Source organism: Fusarium venenatum (assembly GCF_020744135.1).
Source record: "Fusarium venenatum strain MPI-CAGE-CH-0201 chromosome Unknown EDB82scaffold_2, whole genome shotgun sequence".
In the NCBI taxonomy this organism is placed as follows: Eukaryota; Fungi; Ascomycota; class Sordariomycetes; order Hypocreales; family Nectriaceae; genus Fusarium; species Fusarium venenatum.
In genome coordinates, this window is record NW_027072130.1 from 7,709,308 (window position 1) to 7,735,049 (window position 25,742).

General features: G+C 49.0%; 9 protein-coding genes across 9 annotated transcripts; 5 read left to right on the forward strand and 4 right to left on the reverse strand.

The window, feature by feature from the left end:
- Positions 1 to 61: 61 nt before the first annotated feature.
- On the reverse strand, positions 62 to 1,567 carry EDB82DRAFT_476058 (uncharacterized protein; the record flags this gene model as incomplete). Its single annotated transcript, XM_025736029.1, has 1 exon — positions 62 to 1,567. One exon carries the CDS (start codon positions 1,565 to 1,567, stop codon positions 62 to 64), a length of 1,506 nt encoding a protein of 501 aa, XP_025586677.1.
- Positions 1,568 to 2,868: 1,301 nt separating this feature from the next.
- EDB82DRAFT_501402 (uncharacterized protein) lies at positions 2,869 to 6,518 on the forward strand. Its single transcript, XM_025736030.2, has one exon. The coding sequence runs from the start codon at positions 3,132 to 3,134 to the stop codon at positions 6,171 to 6,173; it is 3,042 nt and encodes a 1,013-aa protein (XP_025586678.1). The 5' UTR covers positions 2,869 to 3,131; the 3' UTR covers positions 6,174 to 6,518.
- Positions 6,519 to 7,230: 712 nt separating this feature from the next.
- EDB82DRAFT_191092 (uncharacterized protein) lies at positions 7,231 to 9,673 on the forward strand. The gene is made up of 2 exons (XM_025736032.2): positions 7,231 to 7,464; positions 7,521 to 9,673. The coding sequence occupies exons 1-2, from the start codon at positions 7,326 to 7,328 to the stop codon at positions 9,320 to 9,322; spliced, it is 1,941 nt and encodes a 646-aa protein (XP_025586679.1). The 5' UTR covers positions 7,231 to 7,325; the 3' UTR covers positions 9,323 to 9,673.
- Positions 9,674 to 11,025: 1,352 nt separating this feature from the next.
- On the forward strand, positions 11,026 to 14,610 carry EDB82DRAFT_556554 (thiamine diphosphate-binding protein; the record flags this gene model as incomplete). Its single annotated transcript, XM_025736033.2, has 2 exons — positions 11,026 to 13,636; positions 13,689 to 14,610. The coding sequence occupies 2 exons, from the start codon at positions 11,026 to 11,028 to the stop codon at positions 14,231 to 14,233; spliced, it is 3,156 nt and encodes a 1,051-aa protein (XP_025586680.1). The 3' UTR covers positions 14,234 to 14,610.
- On the reverse strand, positions 14,567 to 16,406 carry EDB82DRAFT_501408 (WD40-repeat-containing domain protein). Its single transcript, XM_025736034.2, has one exon. The coding sequence runs from the start codon at positions 16,056 to 16,058 to the stop codon at positions 14,748 to 14,750; it is 1,311 nt and encodes a 436-aa protein (XP_025586681.1). The 5' UTR covers positions 16,059 to 16,406; the 3' UTR covers positions 14,567 to 14,747.
- Positions 16,407 to 16,483: 77 nt separating this feature from the next.
- On the reverse strand, positions 16,484 to 18,424 carry EDB82DRAFT_501411 (major facilitator superfamily domain-containing protein). Its single transcript, XM_025736035.2, has 3 exons — positions 17,878 to 18,424; positions 17,812 to 17,826; positions 16,484 to 17,754 (listed from the first exon to the last, which is right to left on the reverse strand). The coding sequence occupies exons 1-3, from the start codon at positions 18,097 to 18,099 to the stop codon at positions 16,576 to 16,578; spliced, it is 1,416 nt and encodes a 471-aa protein (XP_025586682.2). The 5' UTR covers positions 18,100 to 18,424; the 3' UTR covers positions 16,484 to 16,575.
- A 471-nt stretch (positions 18,425 to 18,895) lies between these two features.
- EDB82DRAFT_415961 (major facilitator superfamily domain-containing protein) lies at positions 18,896 to 20,633 on the reverse strand (the record flags this gene model as incomplete). The annotated part of the gene is made up of 5 exons (XM_065607586.1): positions 18,896 to 19,113; positions 19,169 to 19,757; positions 19,956 to 20,017; positions 20,073 to 20,467; positions 20,515 to 20,633. Coding segments are annotated over 5 exons (1,383 nt in total), but the record flags the coding sequence as incomplete, so codon positions are not given.
- A 645-nt stretch (positions 20,634 to 21,278) lies between these two features.
- Positions 21,279 to 23,853, forward strand: EDB82DRAFT_462242 (uncharacterized protein). The gene is made up of 3 exons (XM_025736037.2): positions 21,279 to 21,859; positions 21,911 to 22,599; positions 22,654 to 23,853. The coding sequence occupies exons 1-3, from the start codon at positions 21,410 to 21,412 to the stop codon at positions 23,648 to 23,650; spliced, it is 2,136 nt and encodes a 711-aa protein (XP_025586684.1). The 5' UTR covers positions 21,279 to 21,409; the 3' UTR covers positions 23,651 to 23,853.
- Positions 23,854 to 24,065: 212 nt separating this feature from the next.
- On the forward strand, positions 24,066 to 25,435 carry EDB82DRAFT_191230 (cytochrome c oxidase subunit IV family). Its single transcript, XM_025736038.2, has 3 exons — positions 24,066 to 24,431; positions 24,764 to 24,957; positions 25,014 to 25,435. Exons 1-3 carry the CDS (start codon positions 24,203 to 24,205, stop codon positions 25,098 to 25,100), a joined length of 510 nt encoding a protein of 169 aa, XP_025586685.1. The 5' UTR covers positions 24,066 to 24,202; the 3' UTR covers positions 25,101 to 25,435.
- Positions 25,436 to 25,742: the final 307 nt, after the last annotated feature.

The window sequence follows — 25,742 nt, forward strand, 5'->3', positions numbered from 1 at the left end:
TGATCCATTTTCTACATAGTCTCAATTCCAACATCTAGCATACATAATAAAACATACTTGACTATTGCTCAAATGGGAAATTGGAGTTCATTTCTCTCCTCCATTTCTCTGCAGCCTTGGTTTTGGATGTGATCTGCTCTCTTTCATCCATAAGCACAAGCCTTTTCTCAGCGGGTATCCATTCGATACGTCTACCTGTCTCATCAACCAGTGTGACAGCCGCCGTGGGATCCAATCGAAGATTGTTTGGCGCCCTGGGCTGCCAGTTGGGATCTTCGAACAATACCCTAGCTACCTCAGCCGGCTTTTCAACTAAACGTGCCATATGCGGGACGAGAAGGTATTGCTGCCATTCTGGACCAATGTACTCGCAAAGGTCTTGTAGGGATCGGTTTCCGATATTCTCCATCCACCAGACGTCCATTGGGAGCTTGAGAAAGGTGGCGTAGTAGGCCAAAATTATGAGTGCGCGAGGGCGTAAGTCACGTACGAATTGCACGAAATTCTTCGGGACGAAAGTGAACCATGTAATGATTCGCAACATCATAATAGGTCCGAAGCCATCATGTAAGTTTTGGTACAAGGAGCCCAAGAATTGAAGCGTCTCATAGTAAGTTTCGTAATCGAGAAACTCCGGGTCACTGGGCTCGATGGAGTTGATCATCAAGAGAAGAACAGCGGGGATGTGATTTGCGGCTTGCTCAATATCAATAGCAGGTCGGTTGAACAGAGGGTAGAGCCCCGAATCAATAAGCCTTTCAACACCCATCAGGTCGATGACCAGGCCGATGCCTCGCCATACGATCATCCAGTCTATTATGTAAAGCTTTTTGGCATCTTTATCCCGGAAATTTTGAGATGCGAGAGCAGTGAGAAGTAGGGAATTCGCGAGCAGAGCCGGAAATGTCTCCGGGCGGGCTTGTTCCACGGCCACACGGTATCCTTCGAATGAGCGGGCACGATATGCCAATGCGCGGGCGGCATCAGGCTTCAAGTCGAGGCTTTGCATGTGAAGGCTTGCCAGACCGAACAACGAATCCATGAGGAACGGGTTCTCGAAAGCGACCTGTACTAGGCGGTTCCTCAATACATCGTTTATGGGATTAAGCGGTCCCTCGTCAACAGAGAAAGACGTGGCTGTTGTGCTGGTGTAGAACCAAAGTAGCTTCATGTCCGTCCTGTCCATGGGACGAGGACGGAAGAGCGGCTGTACCGTCAGGGTGTTAACCTCCTCGAGGATCCCCTCGCTAATGGACTCGGCATCAGGTGTAGGTGATTTCTGTTGAGCGGGTGATGATTCTGCAGAAGAGCGACGTGAATTGTTGATAACTTTGTCATTTCCTGAGGTTGTAGTGGTATTGTATACGCAATCAGCCTTGCGTAGTCTGCAAGATTTACACACAGGACGGGCCTCATCGCATTTGACCTTACGGGTTTTACAATTGCGACATCCTGCACGCGACTTCTTGTGAGGTCGTTTTGAGTGATAAGGCTTGTCGGAATTAGAAACTGATTCTTCTGGGCTGCTTGATTGAGACTGTTCTGGTATGACTTGAGAGTTGTCCATTGTTGAAGTAGGTTGGCGAGTAACGAGTAAAGTGATTCGGTGTTATAACATAGCGCTCAAAGGGGTGTCCTGTCTTCCCAGATTGAGCAGAGTACGTATAACAAGTGAGAAAACGATTCAAGCCAGGGTAAAGAGTCAAGACATGGGAGTTGTAGTGTTGATGACAAGTGACAGGCGTCGTCGCCTAACAGTGGAAACCCCGCGTAGGCGTTTTAGCACCAACGAGGCTTAGCAGCATTCTAATTACTACCAAGAGCTGCGAGTGGATGACGGCTGAAGTCTATGATGACAGTACATCTAGACACCTCTTCTGGATCAAGTGCCGAATGAGCCAAGCCTGGCAGATTAAAGATAAGAGATAACGTTGCAACGGGAGGCTTTCAAATTTCTTTTTGTGAATACAGTTGGCATGGGTTTACTGAGCTATCATTGCCAATGAATAACTCATATACACGTTCTCATCCCTGGTAAGCAGAGGTACTTGGCTGGGTCAAGTCTGAGTCCCGAGCTTTTGAAATTCAAATTGTTTCGAAATAGTTTCTTGACATTTCGAAACAAGTCTCTTGACACGCAAGGTCGACGAGGGTGAAAGCCAGAGCCAGCAGACGCCCTAGCCTGTTTGTTTACAGGTAGGTAGGTAACGAAAAGTTGACCTCTCAGCTTTATGGGACATAAATAAATAAACTAAAGAATCTCATCTAAACAGTGCAAGCTGACCTACTTATTTCGTCTCTGATGGTTCCTGCAGCCAATTCTTTTGATACCCTGAAGCCTGTCCCGGGCAGTTTCAGCCCGGTTTGTGGAGACTGATTGTAATATTTCGTGACAGGGGGGCATATACGAGACGGATTTTGTTGAAATGTGCGCAAACGTGCATTAGTTATATGTGAGTTATGATTATTCCAATTTTCACGTCAATATCAGTGTCAATTGTTGGTCCAACCTGAGTAGAAATAGAAGTATCATACTTATGAAAACATGGTTATGACAACCTGCAGCGTGGTTCTCATCCAGAACATAGGATAAGTGCGTCTGAATCCTGTGAAATGAGGTCCCTAGCTTCGATCCAAAAATGTTCCATGGGAATATTGATTGCTGCAAATGAACACAGAGCATTATCAGACGGAGTTTCTTTACCATTTCTATGTTGTTACTGCCGCTATCTAGTGAGGTTCACTTACACTTGGTTTCTACTCTTGACCATTTGAGAATACCCTAGACTTGAAAGATGCCTGCTGTTTGATTAAGAGCAAACCGCTTCAAATGACACATTACAGGGGACTCTTAATTCTGACATGGCGATTTATTCGTCAACCTACATTTGTCTTGAAAATAATAGCAAACTGATAGATCTGTCAAACTGTCGGAGCCGGAATTTGACCGGGATTCGGCCGATTCGACTTTGGTAAATCCGTTTCCGTTTTTGACGCAACGGCTCTAAATTTCGGGGAAGTTTGTTGGACAAGGCCGGCTCACAAACAGTCTTGCGACGACGAATCTCTTGAGACGTTGCTAAACTTCTCAACTCTATACTCTCGGTCCCGACCGACGAGCACTCGCCCGGATGCAATTGACAGGGCTTCGTGCCCTGCTCCATCCTGCTGTCGCCGCCGCCAGATCCCAAGCCCGATCCCGAATCCTTTGTCGATCATTCAAAACATCGTCGACTTGGAAAAATACAGCAGGCGCAGGCGCAAACAATGGCGATAAACCTCCGAACCAGTCGACAGCGGTAGAAGATGAAGAAATACAACCACAAAATGGGACCGACAACCTGCCCGGTCGCTCTCGAGTTCGAGCATCAAGTTCTCTAAAAAGCAGAATAGCTCGCAAACAGGCTGCTCCCGCACTACCTCCCGTCAAGCTGCCACAATCGTTTCTCGACGACAACGTTACTCTTCACCATGCCTGGACAAGACCGCAGCTCCCGATTGCTCTTGCTGAAGATGCCAAGCAACCCAAGACGTCCTCAATCTTTATCGATCCTCAAGCTACCGACAAGAATACCCGAGCCCCAGAATCAAACAAGGCGCTCGAAGACTACTTCGATACGACATTCAGTGCCTTGGTTGAGAAAGTTGCAGATCGCGCAAACGAAATTACGGCCATCGAGCCCAATTCCTGCAAAACAGATGAGCTTGTTCACAAGCTGACAAGCCTTACCCGTGCCTACGATATGTTACTCGATTCAGCATGGCACTTGACCGATTCGTTATACCCTGCCCGCCATCCCGAATACACATATACATCACGGCCGTTCTGGTGGTGGCACTACTACAAGGACTTTGACCGACACACCCAAGAGTTCCGGGACCAGTTCTTGTCAGTTCAGACCGGCCTCGACAGCATCCTTGATTATGACTGGAGACTTGACCACTCTCTATCTCAAGCTATTGCTGATCTCCCTGTCCTCACGTTCTCCTCCGTCCGATCCGCTCTCCGTCGCGAGTTGACGACACCACCACCTCCCGACTCGGAGTCCAAAAATCTCAAGCGTCAGATAACTGTCTTGTCTATGTCGGGTTACAGCGGCCAAGCCATATCGACTGCTGTTGCGGACCATGTCGCATACTTCAACGATGCCGATTTGATTAAGCTCAATGCCCAAGATTTGTCTGTGGTAGTGGGGGATTATCTTGAACAGGACTGGGCCTACTCGCGAGGATCATTGTCCCACATGGGATTCCGTGCTGCAGAAATGAACGGAAAGCTCTACAAGGACCCTGACGTTGTGGCACGACCAGAAGAGGAGGATAATGACCCTGATACGGGCGTGATTAATATTCGTACAGCATCAGGTGGACTCGAGGAAGAATTGTCGAAGATCAAACAGGGTAGCTACGATCCTTTTGGGAAATGGGAGAACCTCAAGATCGATAAAGTCCTGGCCCAGATTTTAGAGGCTGCTGAGGTGAAGCAAGACCCCCCCCGTGAAAAGCCCCTTATCATTCATATCCATGACTTTGTGGAATTGAACATGACCCTCGAGGGTTCGATGTTGATTACGCGGTTGAGAAACCTGGTGGATGTGGCATGGCGGCAAGGTTCCAAAATAGCCATCCTCGCAACCTCATCGAGCGAGCAACCTTCCGAGGAGTATCAGGGTATGCTCCGAGATATAGCTACTAGCGATTTCGTCATCTCTCGACATATACATCCTCAGCGCACTTTGAGCCAACCCAAGCCATCTGGCGGGACGCAGACTTCAGATAACCTCTTTCCCCTCCAAGAAACAGATATCTTCGTGGAGAATGTTCAAAACATCAACCGAATGTTGAAAGCATTGGGCAGCCATCAGTTTCTTGACTTTTCCGATGCGCACATGAAAATCTTTATGCACGCCACCGACACTCGGGCCCAGATGCTCAAGAAGTCAATACTTCCTTTACCAGAGGTTTACAATATCGCGAGCGCAGCCAAGCGTCACGAAGAAGAGACAGCTGGTGCTGCGCCGGGAGGAGTATATGAGCGCCTCCTAATGGGACCCTTACGACAAAAGCCTGGACAGCGGTACCTCGACGAGCCAGAGCAAGACGGCAAGTCAGATGGGGAGGATTCACAGAAGAAGGCAGAAGATTCACAATCAGGCAACCGAGCTGTTCTTAAGTTAAACGAGTACGAGAAGCGGATATCCTCCGGGCACATCAACCGCCAAAATTTGAGAACGACATTTGAAGATGTTCATGTGCCTAAGGAAACCATAACTGCGCTCAAGCTGCTTACGACCCTTGCTTTGGTGAGACCGGATGCTTTCTCCTATGGTGTACTGGCCCAGGACAAAATTCCTGGATGTCTACTGTACGGACCCCCTGGTACAGGTAAGACTTTACTTGCAAAGGCCGTCGCTAAAGAGAGTGGTGCAAACATGCTTGAGATCAGTGGTGCTACTATCAACGACAAGTGGGTTGGCGAGAGTGAAAAGCTTATTCGTGCTGTTTTCACTCTTGCGAAGAAGATTTCTCCTTGCGTTGTCTTCATCGACGAGGCCGACTCTCTGTTAGCCAACCGAAGCATGCTTGGTGCTCGCGCATCGCACCGCTCCCACATCAACCAGTTCCTCAAAGAGTGGGATGGTCTTGAAGAGACAGAAGCTTTCATCATGGTTGCAACAAATCGTCCCTTTGATCTTGACGATGCTGTTCTCCGCCGCCTGCCTCGCCGTCTTCTCATCGATCTCCCTATGCAGCCTGACCGCACTGCCATTCTCAATATTCTTCTCAAGGGCGAAACTCTCGAACCTACCGTGTCGCTCGAAGACCTCGCCAAGCGTACTCCCTACTACTCAGGATCTGACCTGAAGAACGCTTGTGTCGCCGCTGCTATGGCCGCTGTTGAGGAAGAAAACGAGGCTGCCGCACGACACACCGGCCCTGAGCCTTACGAGTACCCTAAGAAGCGTATATTACGCCAGGATCACTTTGACAAGGCGCTGCGCCAGATCCCGGCCAGCATCAGTGAGGATATGCAGTCACTTAAGCAGATCCGCAAATTCGACGAGGAATACGGAGCGAAGAAGAAGGGCGCAAAGAAGATGATGGGGTTTGGTGTAGGCGCGGAGAAGAAGCTCGCTGATGCTGATGAGGTCCGCATACGCCGCGGTCCATGAGTTTATTGGGATTTGGGTTCATGTATGTGTACTTCACGGCGCTGGGGGTATTTTATTGTATAACACATATACTTACATAGACATTGCCAGATTTGAGAGGCACTTGGTGGATGGAATAGCAAGACTGTTATTTGGCACCCTGAAAGATATATAGACGTTGGATTGGAGTGATTGATTGCATCTAGATTTGATCTTGGACTAGTCACCCATGGTCCTTAAAAGAAGAACTTACTTTTCATCGAATTTTCGGATAGACCCATCTCGAAGTCGAAAATCATTAATTCATTGACACATTTGATCCACAACTACAGGTTGGAGTCGGCATAAGCATTCACGTACAGTGTCAAAATGGTTCCACTCACTCAGCCCTCTAACACTAAAAGGATCATTTGCTTAACCAGGTTGAAGTTTATCACCTGAAAACTGATCATGTTTGGTGTAAATAGTATAAACTGACCTGCTATTTTCCAACTGTACGGGGACGTTACCGTTTTGTAGCTGTGATTGGACCAACACTAGCGTAACGCGGGAACCAGACAGAACCTGAAGCATCACGACAGTCTTTAGATCCAGAGATGTGTATTTCGTCGGACGACGAGTTAAGTGACGAAGAAGACCCCAAATATGAGGAGATGCTGAATCAAGAGGTCGAATACAAGCTAATAAAAACGAAACTTAGTTAATGCTATAACGCCTACAGGACAAGACGAGAAAAAAAAAACGAAAACAGTATAAAGCAATGACTCCCCTTACCTATAGTTAAAAATTAACAGGTCAGTTTATGCTATTCCATTAGACTAGACTTCTTGGTGATTGCAAAGGTACACCCATGTATTCTTAGGGATTGCGTACAAGCTTTTGTTCCCATATTGATAGGTATCAAAATCCACAAGAAAAAGTGTAATAACAAATCTAACATAGGTACCTAAAGAATGAAATAGTCTAAAGACCATCCAATCTATTCCTTCCCAAAAGCTTGTATTCATTATGAACACTCACTGCTTTTACCTGAGTTGGTTGCCTTAGGTAATCGATCAGTGCAGTGAATCAGTGACCACATGTGGGTCCCCTGCCTGGAGCATATCTCAACTCCGACGTATAAATCTTTCTTTGATCAGTTTCTTCAATTCATAATTATTTTCAAACCTCACCATGGCTATTCCCGTGGGACGCACCCTCTTTAAGAAGAAGGAGGGTGTCCTGACTCTCACGAGTGACCGCCAGCTTGTCACTTGGACTCCTAATTCCGGGGGCCCTCCCACCGTGACACTTAATATCAACAATATCACAAGTAAGGAGAAGCAAACAAATTTTATGAAACGCGCCTCAGAAACTGACGGAAATCAGATCTTCAGCAGACTCCAGATTCCTCACCAAAGGTAATGCTAAAAATCTTCGAAAAAGTTGGAGATGCGGACCCTGCTACATATCTCTTTCATTTCAACACCGCCGAAGCCAAGGATGAGGCGAAGGCCGTCAAAGATCTCCTGTCTACATTATTAGCGTCATCGCGCGGTGGTGATGTGGCTGTTCCCAAGCCTTCCGGTTCAAATGGCGGTTCTTCAACACCAAACCCAAGCGCTGCGGGCACTGGTAGCGGTTCAGCATCCATGGCCTTTGCCAGCGCTGTCAATTCACAGCATGCTTCATCCTCGCGCTGGTTCGATGACTCACAACTCAAGAACGACATAGAACTACAGCAGTCCCTCATGAGAAAAGAAACTAGCCTACATCAGACTTACGTCGAAGCGATGCAAACCAAGCCCGAATCATTATCAGGAGCCGCGTTTAATTCACAGTTTTGGTCGACGCGCATAAACATTCTCCGCGCTCACGCGATTGAGATTAACCAGAAGAAAGGAGCCTATAACGTCCTCTCTACGGTCAAGCCTAAGACAGTTGACGGTGAGCTAAAATTGAACATCAGCGTGGAGCAGGTACAGATGATATTCGCTCAACATCCTCTGATCAAGCGTGTTTACAACGAGAACGTCCCCAAATTATCCGAGGCAGAATTCTGGTCACGCTTCTTCCTCAGCAGACTTTCCAAAAAACTACGCGGTGAACGAGTCATAGAAAATGACACTACTGACCCTCTGTTCGACAAATACGATCCAAGCGAGAATACGGTCGCGTTTCAGAGCAAGATTATGGCCCAGCAGGTGCCACACATCATCGACATAGAGGCCAACGAAGAAAACCAAGGTGGTTTCAGAAGCGGCAACGCAAAGGACGTCGAGATGCGCCCAAGAGCGAACATGCCCATCGTGAAGACGCTGAATAGCCTCAGCGAGAAGATCATGGCCAATGTGGCACCGTCTGACGTTAACACGGACGACCCTGATGGCGGATACAATGCCTACGTTCAACTGGCATTGCGTGATCTCAAGGGCGATGCTCAAGAGCATCGTATCATGCTCAACGTGAATGAACAGAACAAGTTCTTCTCGAAACACGACTCAGCCCCCTCGAAGCAAGCTGCCATCTTCGAAAAACAAGTACCCAGCGATGTGCTTTTCGATATTATGGCAGATCTAGATACACTCGAGAGTGATGGAGCTGGCGGCATCAACATCCAGGCAGCAATGGGATTCGACGAACAAAGCGACAGCGACGACGACACCCCTAAAAGACCACATGTTGGTTCTCGCTCTGCCCTCCTGGCTGCTGATAAGGACATCATGAAGGGAATACGCCAGCAACGTGTCCAGAAGTACGGCCATGACACGGACACTGCTGAGCCTATGGGTCTACCTGTTGAGATTTCCCGCAAGTGCAGCCTCACTCATGCGACCACCATTGAGTTCTTACACCAATTCTGGAACGCATTCCTCTCGGGCGATCCAGACCGTGCTGGCGAACTACAGTACTTGGCCGAGTCTCTTGGTCGCTCTCTTACACGAATCAACACCGTCGCGGAAGAAGCGGACAACGAACGGGAGGAGATCATCCGCAATCGTAAGAAGGAGATCCGTGATCACTTTGAGCGTACCGGTAAGAAAATTCGGTGGAGATCTGATAATGTCGGAGGTGGGAAAACGGCGGTTATTGCTTTGATGCAGCCAACGATTAATGCGTTGGAAAAGGCCCAGGCAGATTACTCGAGAGCACTGGCGGCTGAGGGGATTCAGGTATCAACAGAGGCATAATTAGACAGGCACGCTGCTTCTACCATTTCGGTGTCCGCAGCGAGTGGTTACCTCCCAATGCTCAGTTTCAGGCGTAGCCAGCGGCCAGCCATCCACAGAACATAACTGCTGGCAACGAGGCCGAAGCCAAGCTGCAGACAGGGTGGCTAACAACTAATGCGCTGGAAAAGGCCCAGACCGATTACTAGAGAGCACTGGCAGCATAATTAGACTCAACGGCTTTATGAATATAAATCATTAAAAACCCAGTAAGGTGTTGGCACAAGTTTGAAGTGAATCACATGTACTAGAACATGATATGTATCATCATGAAAGCTGGATGGATATTTGGATAGTACTTGTTGGGTAGTAGAAAAAATAGCCTCCTAAGACTTCGGGTATAATAATAAGTAGTCTAAGAAATATAGTCTATGTAAGGAGCATAAAGTGACCTACTAATTTCGTCTCTTATGCTTCCAGTGGTCAATTTCTCTGATATCCTGAGGAGTACCTACCCAAGTAGATGAATTGACATACGTCAGACGTGCCAGTACCTACCCTAACTCCCATGTGGCTTATCTGAATGGATACAGATTCATCGATAAGTGACTGTTTTCGTCTGTGGTTCAAACAGCTCCGTTCCGCCTTGAAACGTTCCCGAAAACCTGAATTGCATGTTGTGTGAGTTGCAGTTACAGTTGCAGTTACAGACTGTAATAGGTAATGTACATGTGGCGTCGGCTATCCCTGTTTCAACCACGTAAAACTTCACGATGGTTACTCCGCAATTTCAAGTCTTTTCCCGTTTGCCCCGCGGGAATGGGCTACGATCCAGGAATAACTGACACCCAGACCGAAACCAGACCAGGCCAGACCGTGCGAAGTAGACCTTCCCCTTTCTGCTGTGTTGTGTGTCGAGTCCACAAATGCACCACCAAACCTTTACTCACCCACCATCATGATATGCCTCTGTTTAAACATACCGAGAACGTGGGGAATGCAAGCGATAGTCTGGCGCAATGGATGTCATGAGGACAGTGGCGGATGCTGTTGTAGTTTCCGGGGAATCAATTCCATCCTCCACGATCAAGCATTATGGTGATCCTCGGTAAAGAGCCCTCGAGTCTCCGAACGAGAACCCCAATGCCCCAAAAATAATGAGACGTGCCCCAATGATGGCTGGCACAAATGTCCACGATGACCTCCAAAACAGTGTGTCATGTGGGCTTCCGGACAATGAAAACCGGTCACCTTTCACCTTGAAATTCTAACTTTGCGCACCTAACAGAGGCCTGAATCTCACAGTGTCACGCACGGAGTTTTGTCCCTGACCGTAGCGCTACGGGTGCTCCTGACCAATAAAAGTACCGATCCCTGGCGGCCAGAACCGGGTTTGCCGGGGCGTCATAGTATTTTTTAACCTGCAGCAGGACATCAAAAGCCAGTCCAGCAGTTCCCTAGCGACTCTGAGCTCCAGCCCAGTCCCAGTCCCAGTTGTACCTACTAAGACAATTTCTTCTTCGTGTTCCTCTCCCATCCTCTCATCCCCAATTCCAATTCCTCCCCTCAGTTTTGACTGGGAATTACCTCTTAAATCGACTTACTCCGCCTTTCTTTCGTGTTGCGATCAGGCTCGCCGAGGGATGCTTCCCATCTATATCCTTTAGTTTCTTCACCTATAAACTTGTATTGTCCAATTTCTCCACATAGGCAAATCGCCCATCATGTTGAGGAATTCGCTCTGTAGAGCTAGCTCGCAGCTCCTTCGCAGTGCTCGATGCTCTGCTGCCTCTTCTACCGCCTCCATCTCGACCGTCTCAGCCCGTACCTCATCATGGAAGCTCGCTGCCTCCCGCCGCCCTCTGGCTGTCTCTGCTCGCCGCAACTATGCGACCAGCGCGACCTCAGCGCCCCCCGACCCCAACGATAACTTCCTTTCTGGAAGCACCGCCAGCTACGTCGATGAGATGTACATGCAGTGGAGACAAGATCCTGAGAGCGTCCACATCTCTTGGCAGGTCTACTTCAAGAACATGGAGGGCGGCGAGATGCCCATCTCCCAGGCCTTCCAGCCTCCTCCTAACCTGGTTCCCAATATGACTGGCGGTGTTCCTCGTCTTTCTGGTAACTTGGCCATGGAAGACGGTTCCGATGTCACCAACCATCTCAAGGTCCAGCTTCTTGTCCGCGCCTACCAGTCTCGTGGCCACCACACCGCCAAGATTGACCCTCTCGGTATCCGGGGCACCAGTGACGCCAAGGGTTTCGCCAACATCAAGCCTAAGGAACTGACTCTTGAGCACTACGGATTCACCGAGAAGGATATGGACACTGAGTACACTCTCGGTCCCGGTATCTTGCCTCGTTTCAAGCGTGATGGCCGCGAGAAGATGACTCTCCGCGAGATCGTTGATGCTTGTGAGAGAATCTACTGCGGCTCTTTCGGTGTTGAGTTCATCCACATCCCTGATCGTGACAAGTGCGACTGGCTCCGTGAGCGTCTCGAGGTTCCCACCCCTTTCAAGTACTCCGTCGATGAGAAGCGTCGTGTTCTCGACCGTCTTATCTGGAGTTCCAGCTTCGAGTCTTTCTTGTCTACCAAGTACCCCAACGACAAGCGATTCGGTCTCGAGGGTTGCGAAACCCTTGTTCCCGGTATGAAGGCTCTTATCGACCGCAGTGTTGACTATGGTGTCAAGGATATCGTCATCGGTATGCCCCATCGTGGTCGTCTTAACGTCCTCTCCAACGTCGTCCGAAAGCCCAACGAGTCAATCTTCAGCGAGTTCGCTGGTACATCTGGTGGTGAGGATGAGGGCTCTGGTGACGTCAAGTACCATCTCGGTATGAACTTCGAGCGCCCCACGCCTTCTGGCAAGCGCGTGCAGCTTTCTCTGGTCGCCAACCCTTCGCATCTTGAGGCTGAGGACCCCGTCGTCCTGGGTAAGACCCGTGCTATCCAGCACTACAACAACGATGAGAAGACTCACCGCACTGCTATGAGTGTCCTCCTCCACGGTGACGCTGCCTTTGCTGCTCAGGGTATCGTCTACGAGTGCCTCGGCTTCCACTCTCTCCCTGCCTTCTCCACTGGAGGTACCATCCACCTGGTTGTCAACAACCAGATTGGTTTCACAACCGACCCTCGTTTCGCCCGATCCACCGCCTACTGTACCGATATCGCCAAGGCCATCGACGCCCCCGTCTTCCACGTTAACGCCGATGATGTCGAGGCCGTCAACTTCGTCTGCCAGCTCGCTGCTGACTGGCGTGCCGAGTTCCAGCACGATGTTGTCATTGATCTCAACTGTTACCGAAAGTACGGTCACAATGAGACCGATCAGCCTTCTTTCACCCAGCCTCTCATGTACAAGCGCATCAACGCCAAGGAGCCTCAAATTGACATCTACGTCGATAAGCTTATCGAGGAGGGTTCTTTCTCCAAGGCCGATGTCGAGGAGCACAAGCAGTGGGTCTGGGGTATGCTCGAGGAGAGCTTCACCAAGTCCAAGGACTACACACCCACCTCCAAGGAGTGGACCACCTCTGCCTGGAACGGCTTCAAGTCCCCCAAGGAGCTGGCTACCGAGGTTCTTGCCACCAGCGAGACTAACGTCAAGCCCACTACTCTCGAGCATATCGGTAATGCTATTGGAAGTGTTCCCGAGGGCTTCCAAGTTCACCGCAACCTGAAGCGTATCCTAAGCAACCGAACCAAGTCTGTTGTTGAGGGTAAGAACATCGACTTCCCCACCGCCGAGGCTCTGGCTTTCGGTACTCTCGTTACTGAGGGTTACCACGTCCGTGTCTCCGGTCAGGATGTTGAGCGTGGTACTTTCTCTCAGCGCCACGCTGTCTTCCACGACCAGGAGACTGAGGATACTCACACTCCTCTCCAGAACCTTAGCCAAGACCAGGGCAAGTTTGTGATCTCCAACTCTTCTCTGAGCGAGTTTGGTGCCCTTGGTTTCGAGTACGGTTACTCTCTGTCATCTCCTCATGCTCTTGTCATGTGGGAGGCCCAGTTCGGTGACTTTGCCAACAACGCCCAATGTATCATTGATCAGTTCATCGCCTCTGGTGAAGTCAAGTGGATGCAGCGAACAGGTCTTGTCATGTCCCTGCCCCACGGTTACGATGGTCAGGGTCCTGAGCACTCCTCTGGACGCCTTGAGCGATACCTCCAGCTCAGTAACGAGGACCCCCGAGAGTTCCCCACTGGTGAGAAGCTCGTCCGTCAACACCAGGACTGCAACATGCAGATCGCCTACTTCACCTCTCCCGCCAACCTGTTCCACGCTCTCCGCCGACAGTTGCACCGCCAGTACCGCAAGCGTAAGTGATCTTTTATATGTTCTTGGATTTGCTAATACTAACTTTCTCTCAGCCCTTATCATCTTCTTCTCCAAGTCTCTCCTCCGTCACCCTCTTGCTCGCAGCGACATTGAGGCTTTCACTGGCGAGAACGCCGGATTCCAGTGGATCATTCCTGACCCTGAGCACGAGACTGGTGCTATCAAATCTCCTGACCAGATTGAGCGTGTTGTTCTCTGCACTGGTCAGGTCTGGGCTGCCCTTCACAAGTACCGATCTGACAACAACATTGACAACGTCGCTTTCACCCGCATTGAGCAGCTGAACCCCTTCCCTTGGCAACAACTCAAGGAGAACCTCGACATGTACCCCAACGCCAAGACCATCGTCTGGTGCCAGGAGGAGCCTCTCAACGCCGGTGCCTGGAGCTTCACTCAGCCCCGTATCGAGACTTTGCTCAACAACACTGAGCACCACACCCGCAAGCACGTCATGTACGCTGGCCGAAACCCCAGTGCCTCTGTTGCCACCGGTCTCAAGAACGTCCACACCAAGGAGGAGAAGGACTTCCTCGAGATGGCTTTCACTGTTAAGCAGGACAAGCTCAAGGGCGAGTAAGCGGGTGAATAGTCAATGAAGGAGATTTACTAAAGGGACATAACAGGGTGCACAACCACTAAGAGTTTGGGAGGGAAGAAGTCTAAAAGAAGCCACGGGATTTGGGGAGCAATTAATAAGCTTTTCATGTAAACCACTTTGTATCATACCCCTCCTAGACAAAGGAATTTTGCCTTGCGTTGGCATGGGCTTGGGAACGACATAGCATGATTTTTTTTATTGTTCGAAGTTTTACACTGCTCATCATTTCCTTGAACTGTAGACAATTCAATGCATAGATTAATACTGATATGAGACCTTAATAGCTTGACTACTGGGTAGCAGAAAAAAATAGCCTCCTAAGTCTTAGGGTATAAAAATAAGTAGTCTAAGAACTATACCCTAAGAAGCATAAAGTGTAGTACTATTTTCATCTCTTATGCTTCCAGCGGTCAATTCTTTTAATACCCTGAGGCTTGAGCAACATGGAACTGAGATGTAGATTATTGCTTGCTATTTAGATCAAGACGCAATGCTACCTTGGCGCATGAACCTCAACTTGCCACGGCCGCACAATCCCGTCGTCGCCCGTTGTAACAAGCATCTCCTCCTCTCCTCGTCGTTCCGAGCCGGCATCGTATCTCCGACACCACGTAATGTGGTTAACCTCATACGGCCCGTGAGCTCCAGGTTGAGTAGTTACAACTCTCCATGAAGATTGCTTGCTTTCCTCTGTGTTGCTCATGGTTTGGTCTTGACCATCTGTATCTTGCTCGCCATCCTCGGCGTACAGCGCAACAACGCCATCACTACCAGTGCTTGCTACCATTCCCGTCTTCGCACTCCATGCCACAGAGTAAATATCGCGGGTGTGAATCTTTGGAAAAACAGCTGTGCATACCCATTCCTCTCGTAGAGACCTTCGCATAGTGTTGGGGATGCCACCTAGAGCGCCTGCTGCACCTCCTGTGGCGCTCTCCTCTCCCTCATCGTCCTGCTTTAACGTCCATATACGGATGGTGTTGTCGGCGGAGAAGGTCAGTAATCGTGGGAACTGATCTCCCTCTCGTGGTCGCGCCTCCCACTGCAATCCCCAGACAGTGCCCTCATGCCCCTCAAGGACAGCAACGCAAACCCATTCGGCGTCACCATCTTCGCGCCAGATGCGCACCGTATTATCGTAACTCGCGCTAGCAAGCACATCGGCAGAGTAGCTGCGAATGGAATTGCGGCCAGGGACGTCGGGACACCAAGCGACGGCCTTGACGTCTCCTTCATGCTCGTTAAGCACTGCAATAGTCTCCCACTCGTCATCCTCTTCAGAGGCACCAATGTCTTCCCATATCCAGACTGACTTGTCGCGCGAGCACGTAGCGAGGTAAGAGCCTGAAGGACTGAAAGAACAAGACTTGATTTCTGAGTCGTGACCCTCAAGGACAAGTGTAAACTCCCATTCCTTATTAGCGGCATCGTTTTCATCGTCGCTATCGTCGTTGTTCTTCCTTCGCAGAGTTTGCTGCGTTACTTCGACTTCTAGTCCGCCTTCCTCCTGCTCTTGGCCCTCCCATCGCCATATTCCAGCTGTAGAATCAAAACTTCCGGTAACAAGGCATAAGTTGCCGGGACGTAGATGGGGCTTCCATGCGACGGAGCGAACGGAACGAGTATGGCCGCCGGTGAGGACGCTGTGCGCTGAAGCGGTTGAGAGAGAGTATACGGTGACGGCTTTGGCATGAGCTGTTGCGATCAAAGGGAGTGTCGGGTGAGGAACAGAGGCCCAGGCGCGCTCATGAAGATCGGGCTTGAAGGGCGCGAGAGCTGTGATGCTGGCCGAAGTCGGCGCCATGATGAAGAGGGCCGTAAGGTCGATTGGACACGATAGAGCGGTTTGTAGTGATTTTTTTTAGAGGTACTGAAAAGAGAAGCCTTCAAATTATAGGAACAAGGCTTTTTTTACAGACGAGGTGGTGATGCGACAATGGGTAGGCAGTTCGGATTTGGTTTATCTATTTCCCCTCCTTCAGCCAAAAGTTCGCAGAGAGAGTTGATAAGATAGCGAGAACCCCTCCATGCCGGGTTCGGTGACGTACAGGGAGCCACTCCATGAATTGGTATAAGTGCACCTCAGGATATCAGAAAGATTAGCAGCCATTAGGAGCATGAAAAATGATAGAAATTGCTAGACAAACTTATGCTATCTAGATTAGACTTTTTAGACTATTTATTTTATAGCTTAAATTTCGGAGGTCAACTTTTCTTTTACCCACTTGATACAACCAAACACATATAAATAACGTCGACGCTTGCAATTGTTACTACCTAGTCCTTGAGCAGTTTATTTAAACGATTTACTTATATATCTTTCATTTCGAACTTCTTACTTTAAGCTTGACCCAAGACCAAGCTTCTTTCACGTCTCCTCCTGGCTTCATGTTTAATTCCCTGGCCCTCTCCAATCCACCCTTCCTAAATCCTCCTGGCAGAAGCAGCCAAACCATAGTGATTGCTCCAAGAAGACCAACTATTATGGGCTGCAAAACTTGGACGCCAGTGTGTTGAGCAATCGCTCCAACAGCAAACGGTCCTACAGCGGCGCCTCCTCCTCCAACTGCAGCGGCAAACCCAATGGCGCTCACATGATAGTCAGCAGGCAAAAGTTTGGTTGCTGCAACCATTGAAGCAGGAAACAGGGGTCCGAGGAAGAAACCAAGAAGCATAACAAAGATGACAGAGGCAATAAAGTTAGGTACGAGCCAGTACAGTAGTTCCAGCCCAATCGAGAGCATGAGATATACCATGATGGCTGTCTTTTCACCAGTCCTCTCTGTTATAAATCCCAGCACAACTCTGCCCAGCGTTAATCCCAGCCAGAACAACGTTACTGTCAAGCCTGCAAGAAACGGTTTGGCATGACGGACACGAAGCATGAAAGTGACAATCCAGCCTCCCAGGCTGACTTCAGCTGCCACGTATCCTAGAAGAAACACAGCAACTATCCAAGTAATTGGTTTCTTGACAGCCATGCGTGTTGTGGCGCGGTCTTTTCCTTCTTCGAAACGAACCCGTCGTCGGTACTCTTGGCCTGTTGCCTTCCAGAAGGCAGCAGTTCCAACGAGAAACTCAACAACTACGAGGCCTGCCATGATGTAGAAGTAAGTGTACCAAGAGAGATTGCCTTCTGTTACCATGGCAGAAGCTATCAGAGGACCGATGGTACCACCAAGACCGTACGAGCCATGAAGGAAACCCAGCAGCTCGTTGGCGCGTTGCATGTTACCGATCCAAGCATTGTAGCTACTATCCTGTATCCCGTTGCCGAACCCAGTGAAAAGCATGACACAAGGTAGTGCTGGGAATGGAGGGTGAAGTGCCACTGGTATGTAAGCAACAAGACGGCAGAGAGGCCCGAGGATGGCAACTCCCCGCTGGCCCAAGGTGTAGTGAATCCAGTTATTGGTGAGCGCTGCAACTACGTAGCCCGCAACAGGAACAAGGAACATGGTAGAGACTGTGGTATAGTTTATGCCATAATACGTTTCGATCTAGTTGGATAATTAGATATTTCGAGTTGTCTGCTATTGTCAAGAAGGTTTGCATACATATGGCAACAAAGCCTGTAGATTAGTCAGTCAAGTCAAGATCTGTAACTGATACATATAACTTACTCCTAGAGATGCATCATTCATTCCCATGATAAGAAATGAGAGATTGGTCGCATAAAAGCGGTAAGAATTGATTCGAGGACTATTCCATCGTTCAAGCTCATTAATAGAATCTCCATTGTCGGTATTATCGGGTTGCTTTACGGCCTCGACAGCGGCTGGTTTCTCTCTCAGCTTTTCAACATTTTGTTGGTCTGGCTCTGGTTCGGTAGATTTTGAGTTCATAAGAAGAGGGGAGGTTCATGTATGGTTTGAAAATACTAGTTGATATCTATTGTAAGCAATATGCTCTGGACGTAACCTAGTATATATAAAGTCCGACGGGTAAATTTCTCGCTAGAAACAAACAAGCACCCACACTGTCTAGTGGCGGATGCAGTAATGACTAGGATTTCAACGAGTACAACATAAACTTATTGATCCTTCTTGAGGAATGCGGGCTAACGGGATGACAACCCGGAGCTGCACGAGCAAGAGCCCAGCTAGGTAGCTGTGAGCAGTGACGTTGTTTTGGCCTCAGGGTGTTACAATTGACCGCTGGAAGCGTAAGCGAAATTAGCAGGTCAGTTTATGCTCCTTAGACTATAACTCTTATACTACTTATTTTTACACCCTAAGACTTAGGAGGCCAACCTTTCTGCTACACACTAGTCTAGATAGTATCATGTTTAGGTTATTATTGCTCAAGGGGGTAATGCCAGATACTACCAATTGGAAGGAATCGACCAGGTTTCGTAGCGTATAAGCCATATGGGCTAGCAATTATCCATGGACGAAAAGACTGACAACAACTTTACTTGCTAAATACTTGATAACATTGAGGCTAGAGTTTTTGTGAGTGGCGAAGAGGTAATCGTTTTCTCTATGTCTATCAATAGAAATACTTATAACAAGCCGTCGTATGATTCCCTGCTGACCTTTATTCCACATTATTCATACGAATATCCTGACCCTTAGGCACTTGCACCATTCATCACTTGCCTTTCTCAACTTTTACTTAAAGCTTGACATCGAATAGATTCCGGCTTCGAATTCTCTCTCCGTACTTGTAGAAGACCAGCGGCAACGGAATTGCTGCTGCTGCAACAAAGCCCAGCACCGAAGTTCCCCAACCATAACCGAGGCTCTTGTACATACTTCCTCCAGCCAGGGGCAATAGTGCTCCGACTAGTGATCGGAGTACGGTACTTGCAGCAATAGCAGAAGCAGCATACTCGATGTATGCGTCAACTAGGTAGACTGAGATGCACATCTAAGTCATGTTAGTTAAGCTGTATCAGTCATCCCGCCGCACCCAGAACACTTACAAACACGATGATCATACCAACCCCCAAGAAAGAGGTGCCAATAATAGGGACGATCCAGTGAGTTCTGGCCTCGGCAGACCACCCAAACATAAATAGACCGGCTGGGACCATGAAGCAAGCTGCAGCCATAAGTGGTAGTCGGTACTCTGGCTTACGCTCTCCCCCGTTCTTCTTGGTCAAGTAGTTGACCAACGGGTCTGACATCGCCCCGGAAATAACAAGTCCTATCAAGGATCCTACACCAATTCCCAGGTAAGAAAGACCAACCGACCCGCTGGAGAAATGATATTCTTTGACGAACAAGGTGGGAATGGCTGTAAAGAGGAGATAGAGATAACCGTAAACGAGTGCCATATAAAGCGATAAGAGCGACACGATAGGCGCAAACAAGAGCATCTTTGTCGGCCGCACCATGGCCATGCTGAAGAGTTCTTTCGTAGTGATATCTTTGGCGAGAGCAGAGCGTAGCTTAGGGTTTCCTGTTTCCTTACGAAGCTTCTTGGCCTTCTTATCGAGAATAGTATATGCATATGTCTCTCTCATGAACACAAATGCCATGATTGTAATTGCACCGGCCTTTAGACGAGTCAGATTTGCTCCATGGCCAACGTCGTAGCTACTGGGTACCAGAAAAAAATGGCCCCCTAAGCTCTAGGGTATAAAAATAAGTAGTCTAAGAAATATACTCTAAGGAGCATAAAGTGACCTACTAATTTTATCCCTTATGCTTCCAGAGGTCAATTTTTCTGATACCCTGAGGGTAGTTTCACATACCAGAATAGAGACAACCCAGAAAGACCATCGCCAGCTCTTGGCTTGTGAAAGGTATCCGCCAGCTAAGTTCGTCAGCTTCAAACTAGAACAAATGATTGTCATGAGATATGAACTTACCAACTGGTCCGATAACCGGTCCAAAAAGAGGCCCAAGAGCCCACGAAGACATGGCAGCGCCACGTTTTTCTCTTGAGATAATATCGGCCAAAGACCCAGCTCCAATGGTTAGTGGACACGAGCCAGCAAGTCCAGCAAGAAGGCGGAATGCGATGAGACCACCTAGGTTCGGGGCCAACGCACAAGCTACGTTGAAGATGACGAAGAGAACATTGCAAGCGTGGTAGAGTGGAAGACGACCGTACATTTCGGATAGAGGAGCGATGACTAACGGACCGAAACAATATCCAAGGAGGTACACTGAGACGATGAAAGATGCCACTTGCGAATTCGTAGAATGGAACTCTGTCATAACTTGCTCGATACTAGGCGCGAAGATGGAAGAAGCCAGTGGACTAGAATAGTTAGTAAATTAAGTCAGTTAGAGATGGAAACTTCTTACGTGACGAATGTCACAGACGAAACTATTATTACTGTAATAGTCTTCTTCTTCATTGACCAGTTCTGGGGGTTTTCTGGATCGTCAGGACCATCCCAGTTGACGATATTGGGATCATTGTCAACATTGTCATCGAATTCGACTGAAGTTGAACCCTCCTCCAGGTCCCTTTCCCGCTTCAGATCCTCATCAGCTACTTTGGTTAGAGACTCGGTCCGTGTGAGCTCTTCGATTGCGTTTATTTGCACCATTGTGCTTTTTGGGACTTGCAGAGGCCGGGTATCAACTCAAGCTCTGGTACCGGTACTGGAGTTCAAAGATAATTTTCGAGGCGAAGGTTTGGGAAGGTGCCTATCATCTGGTTTGGAGCATGGGGGATCGTTACTACTATAAATGCCACGAGTCTAGACTAGGGAAGCATTCACATTCACACTAATGCATCGAATGGGACTTTTTGACCGGGGGAATCAACGGTGAATTGCTTAAGTCCGTGTCTCAGCAATGGTTTACAATCCGATCTTACGGCTAGTAGAGTCCTTGAGAAGGGGGTATGGGTGATCCAGGCCAGTTTGGGTGATACCTTGGGGTTGGTAATCCTTCAATCTCCTCGTCATTCAACTGCATGATGGCTAATTCTAATCTCCTGAACCAATAGAATTAGCCAAATGAAACGAATTGGAGCCGTAAGCAAAGTCAAAGTGCAGAGGATTCAGTTGTTATAGTGATCCCGGGACGAGATGTCGGAGTCGGGATCTCGGATAGTCCGTGGAGTTTCCATGGAACAAGCGCAATCTCCATGCGTTTTAACGCAGCTCTTTATTCATTCATCGCGACAAGGACAACAAATCCTAAGACCATTTATGCCACAATACTCCGTACGGCCTAGATTGCATCAGACATGGGCCGTCAGCCTCGCCAACGACCTGTGTCGTGCCACTTCTGTCGTGTACGAAAGCTGCGTTGTAGTCGCGAATTTCCATGCTCTAATTGCACAAGCCGCGGAGTTCAGTGTCAGTCTCAAGACCCACCCCGGCTTACACCAACAGCTACAGCTCCGGTCTCACGGCCGATAGCTAAACGCGGAGATCCCCCGCCTACGGAGCGGGAAGCGGAGATCCTTAGCCGGCTGGAGAAGCTGGAGGCTCTCCTTGCACAACGGACCAACCAGGGTAGCAATCCTCCCGCAGCATCGATAGCATCCTCGAGTGCATGTGGCAGTGATGATGTGCCAAGAACTGGAACGCAGACGCGCCCATCAGAGCCACCACATGCTTTACCTACCAATGTCCAGAATCTGACGGCTGACGCTCTTTGGCTCGAGAGAACATGTCTTGGCCCTAAGCCATCGGTGAGTTCTACAATCATACCTTGAGAAGCTTACTCACATACCTGCCTCCAGGACTCTGTACTCGTAGATCAAATTCTTTTCCGCATCTGCCCTATCCGCTCAATCGCTCAACCATCATCTTATCTTTTCCAAAACTCAAGTGCCCCTTCTGGGCTTCTCTCGCTGGAACCGACAAGATGCATCTGGCTTCCCCAACGGCACGAGACCAAAATGCTGATTCACAAGTATACCTCAGTCGTTACGTACATGCATCATGTCGTTCACAACCCAAGCGTATACAAACTAGTAGATGAGGTTTACGATACTCTAGAGAGGGACGAAGAACCTCAATTTTGCCAGGTTTTCCTCATGCTTGCGCTTTGTACTAATGTCACATATGGTTGGACACCAACAGACAACGATATGACGCCTTTGTTCTCGGACTTTGCAGAGGCGAATAACCAATCATTCGGGTGGCTCAAAGCGGCCTTTGATGTATTTGATACGTCCCAACGGAGGGCTGAAGTGGGCTTGGAGATGGCACAGGGGCTCATTATTTTGAGTTTCGTCTTGCTCAACGTGGAAGGCATCTCATCGCGGGCTCGAAACTGTCTGTTTCAAGCTATTACGATATGCCGTGAGCTTGGCGTCCATCGTATCGATCACCCACATCAGCAGCCTTCAACGCCAATCACCCAATACAACAATCTAAAGGCCGAGATAGCTCGACGAGTCTGGTGGTATCTCGTCATCACAGATACGTAAGATCTCTGTGCTGCCATCTTAATCACTTCGTCCGACTAATGAATTCCTAGAATGATGGCGCGATTCCCCGGCCCCCATGAGGGCACTTTCATAATTCATGCTCGGCATATGAACGTCAGGAAACCTCTGAACGCCAATGACGAAGACATGGTGGAGGGGAAAGAAATAGTCGGGAGACCATTGACTGAACCAACAAGCATGTCCTATTTCTTGTATAGGATGCAGATCGGTGAGGTGATTCGGGAATTCACAGAGCGAGTGCCTCTCTCTCCTCCAAACCAACCCGGCGATCCTTACGGCATGGTGCTGCAGATAGACGCTGCTATGGAGCGGTTCATAGATGAGCTTCCCCCTTTCTTGAAGTTGAGCGCTATGGAAGTTCAGCAACTGCCTCTCGATGATGTTCAGCGACAACCAGGCATAGTCGTTCAACGTCACGTTATGAAGACCTTCATGTACGGACAGAGATGTAAGCTTCACCTCCCATACCTGGCTCGGGGGGCGGTGGAGCCTGCCTATGCTCAATCGCGGAAAGCTTGTCTCGATTCTGCACGGATGGTCATACAAGCAGAAGCGCAAATGGAGGAGGAAGAGACAACGTTCAAAGCGACGAGGCTACGGCTATGTTTGGCCTTACACAGCGTCTTCATCTCCAGTATAGTCTTGCTCTTGGACTTCTGTCTTGGTGTCGATGCCGACGAAAAAGAGCAGAGAAGGCAGGACTTGATTGAAGCATGGAACATTCTGGAGGCGGCAAAAGAGCACTCCAAGCCTACGGCACGTATCCAGGACCTTCTGAGGCAGGTGATGAAGAAACACAAGGTGCCTTTGTCAATGTTGAAAGCAAGGGAACGGCATCTCCCTAGACCAGTGGGTAGAAATCTTCCACCTACGCCTAATTCGTCAACGGCAATGATGTCAACGGAAACAACGCCCAGTGACGTTGGAGTTTCTTCTCATGAGTTGAGTGATATCGGATTGAACATGAATTTGGACTCGATGGATTGGGAAAATCTTCTCTGGGGCTTGGAGGCTCCTATGTTCTGATCAATTTATGGATAGTAAATTCTAGGTAGGCATTATAGATGTGCATCGTAGAGCAACCGGGACATGGCAGATGGACTTTCTTGTAGATGACTTACTTTAGGCGTCCAGGAATAGAATAATTCAGGTTTTCATTCTATCTTTATCCTGTTATCAGCCTATTTATTGTGTACATCCTAATTTTATATGTTGTGCTCTCTTTCCCCCATCTGCTATATATTCATCGTCGATGATGATGTTCTGTGATCCATTTGGTCGGGTTCAGCATCTAAGAGCTTTGGCCAATCACGTTCAGGGCGATTTCATCAGTTCGTGCAAAACCGGCAACATGGAAAGAGAATGTATCACGTGACCCTGTTTTGCACCAATCCAAGCCCGAGGTAGCAAAAGACCCATCGTATGATTGCTCTCGTCTTGCTAATTCTGACATTCCCCGAATAAACTCATCTCGTCCGTCTTCCTCTACGAACTACCACTCCGCGCTCACGACGCACCAATTGAGCTCCCTCCCTCCTCGCCCTCCCGACGACCAAAATTAGAATATATACGCCCGCCATGCTGCGCACATCGGCCACCAACCTGCTGCGCAAGAGCCTTGTGCGCAGCACTCCCGCCCTGGCCTCGCGAGCTGCCTCGACTCACGCCATCTCCAACCCTACCCTCGCCAACATCGAGAAGCGATGGGAGGGTATGCCCCTCCAGGAGCAGGCCGAGCTCTGGATGGCTCTGCGTGACCGCATGCAGTCCAACTGGACCGAGATGACCCTCCAGGAGAAGAAAGCTGGTGCGTTCTAAGCTCTCCTCCACTGCGAAAATACCTCTATCCCGCCCGCGTAGCCGAGATTCTGCGTTCACAACCACCACAACCCAACGCTTAGGCCTTCTCAGATGGCATTTCTGCATGCGGCACCTCAATTAAACCTGTTCAGCCTTGCATCGAGGTCTTAATGAGCCTCAATTGCATCATGTAGACCTAACCCACCAATTCGGCTCTCTGATTGGTGGATGGGGCCATCTGAGCAATAGCTTCCCTGTTGTATCATCGACCTATACCCTGCCTCTCATACATATACACCTGCGTCACCACCAGAAAACTAACTCAAATTCTCTCAATAGCTTACTGGATTGCCTTCGGCCCTCACGGTCCCCGCGCTGAGGACCCCCCTGGAACCAACGCCCGCGTCGCCTGGGGTGTCTTCATTGGTATTGCTGCCAGTGTCGGTCTCTTCGGCCTGGTCCGCCTTGTCGCTAAGCCTGCTCCTTACACCATGACTCAGGAGTACCAGGAGGAGACCAACGAGTTCCTCAAGGTACGCTGTCTCCCGCTCACAACGTCTCCGATCAATCAGCTAACAAAGACTCCCAGAACCAAAAATCCGATCCCTTCACTGGTATCACCTCTGCTGGTTACGCTGGCAAGGGTATGGTCCAGTCTCCTCCCAAGGGCAACTAAATTCAATACACAACGTCGTTTCTTTTGTGCTAGAAGCTTGGGTGACTCTACGGAGACGTATTGGTGTGTAAAACGGCCTCTGGTGTGCGCGGGCATGACTAGGGGTTTCGAGGTCGCTCCAGAGAATTTAAGCCCTCTTGGTGTAAATACTGTACTACAACAACGGAACCCGAGTCGCGTCATTTGTTTGATTGAGTTTGTTCGCATGCCTGTCCTTGTCGGAGCATATGCAAATATGTGTTGCCTGACCAGCCTTTCGACCTTAATTCCAGTTCCCTAATCCAGCAATTGCCGTTGTATATGACACTATACCAATTTCTTGCACGAGCTTTCTATGTGAAGGTTGACATCGAAAGTAAATGATGTTACTCTTAAATAATAGCTTTGGGGTAAACTCGCCCTCTCTATAGCGTCTATGGTCGCGAATTGAGCCCAAGAAATGGGCTGAGACCGGTTGTCGTGAGGGATAATGCAAACCTGTGGCTCAAACTCACTACTAGAAGAAGAATTTAACCAGAACTTGGGACCACGGACATTTCCTATCCAGCCAATCCATGACCAACTTGGAAATCCTGGCCTTCGAACTCCTCTTGTCGGCAAAGACCAGCAGAGACCATTGATAAACGCATCGAGTCGCACTGA

Bases quoted from the DNA above. Each gene is read 5' to 3' on its own strand.
- EDB82DRAFT_462242 (XM_025736037.2), top strand. From the start codon at position 21,410: ATGGGCCGTCAGCCTCGCCAACGACCTGTGTCGTGCCACTTCTGTCGT. The intron at 21,860-21,910 runs GTGAGTTCTACA...ACCTGCCTCCAG, and splicing joins GTCTTGGCCCTAAGCCATCG to GACTCTGTACTCGTAGATCA. The intron at 22,600-22,653 runs GTAAGATCTCTG...ATGAATTCCTAG, and splicing joins TATCTCGTCATCACAGATAC to AATGATGGCGCGATTCCCCG.
- EDB82DRAFT_191230 (XM_025736038.2), top strand. From the start codon at position 24,203: ATGCTGCGCACATCGGCCACCAACCTGCTGCGCAAGAGCCTTGTGCGC. The intron at 24,432-24,763 runs GTGCGTTCTAAG...TTCTCTCAATAG, and splicing joins CCTCCAGGAGAAGAAAGCTG to CTTACTGGATTGCCTTCGGC. The intron at 24,958-25,013 runs GTACGCTGTCTC...AAAGACTCCCAG, and splicing joins AGACCAACGAGTTCCTCAAG to AACCAAAAATCCGATCCCTT.
- EDB82DRAFT_501402 (XM_025736030.2), top strand. From the start codon at position 3,132: ATGCAATTGACAGGGCTTCGTGCCCTGCTCCATCCTGCTGTCGCCGCC.
- EDB82DRAFT_191092 (XM_025736032.2), top strand. From the start codon at position 7,326: ATGGCTATTCCCGTGGGACGCACCCTCTTTAAGAAGAAGGAGGGTGTC. The intron at 7,465-7,520 runs GTAAGGAGAAGC...GACGGAAATCAG, and splicing joins TAATATCAACAATATCACAA to ATCTTCAGCAGACTCCAGAT.
- EDB82DRAFT_501411 (XM_025736035.2), bottom strand. From the start codon at position 18,099: ATGAACTCAAAATCTACCGAACCAGAGCCAGACCAACAAAATGTTGAA.
- EDB82DRAFT_501408 (XM_025736034.2), bottom strand. From the start codon at position 16,058: ATGGCGCCGACTTCGGCCAGCATCACAGCTCTCGCGCCCTTCAAGCCC.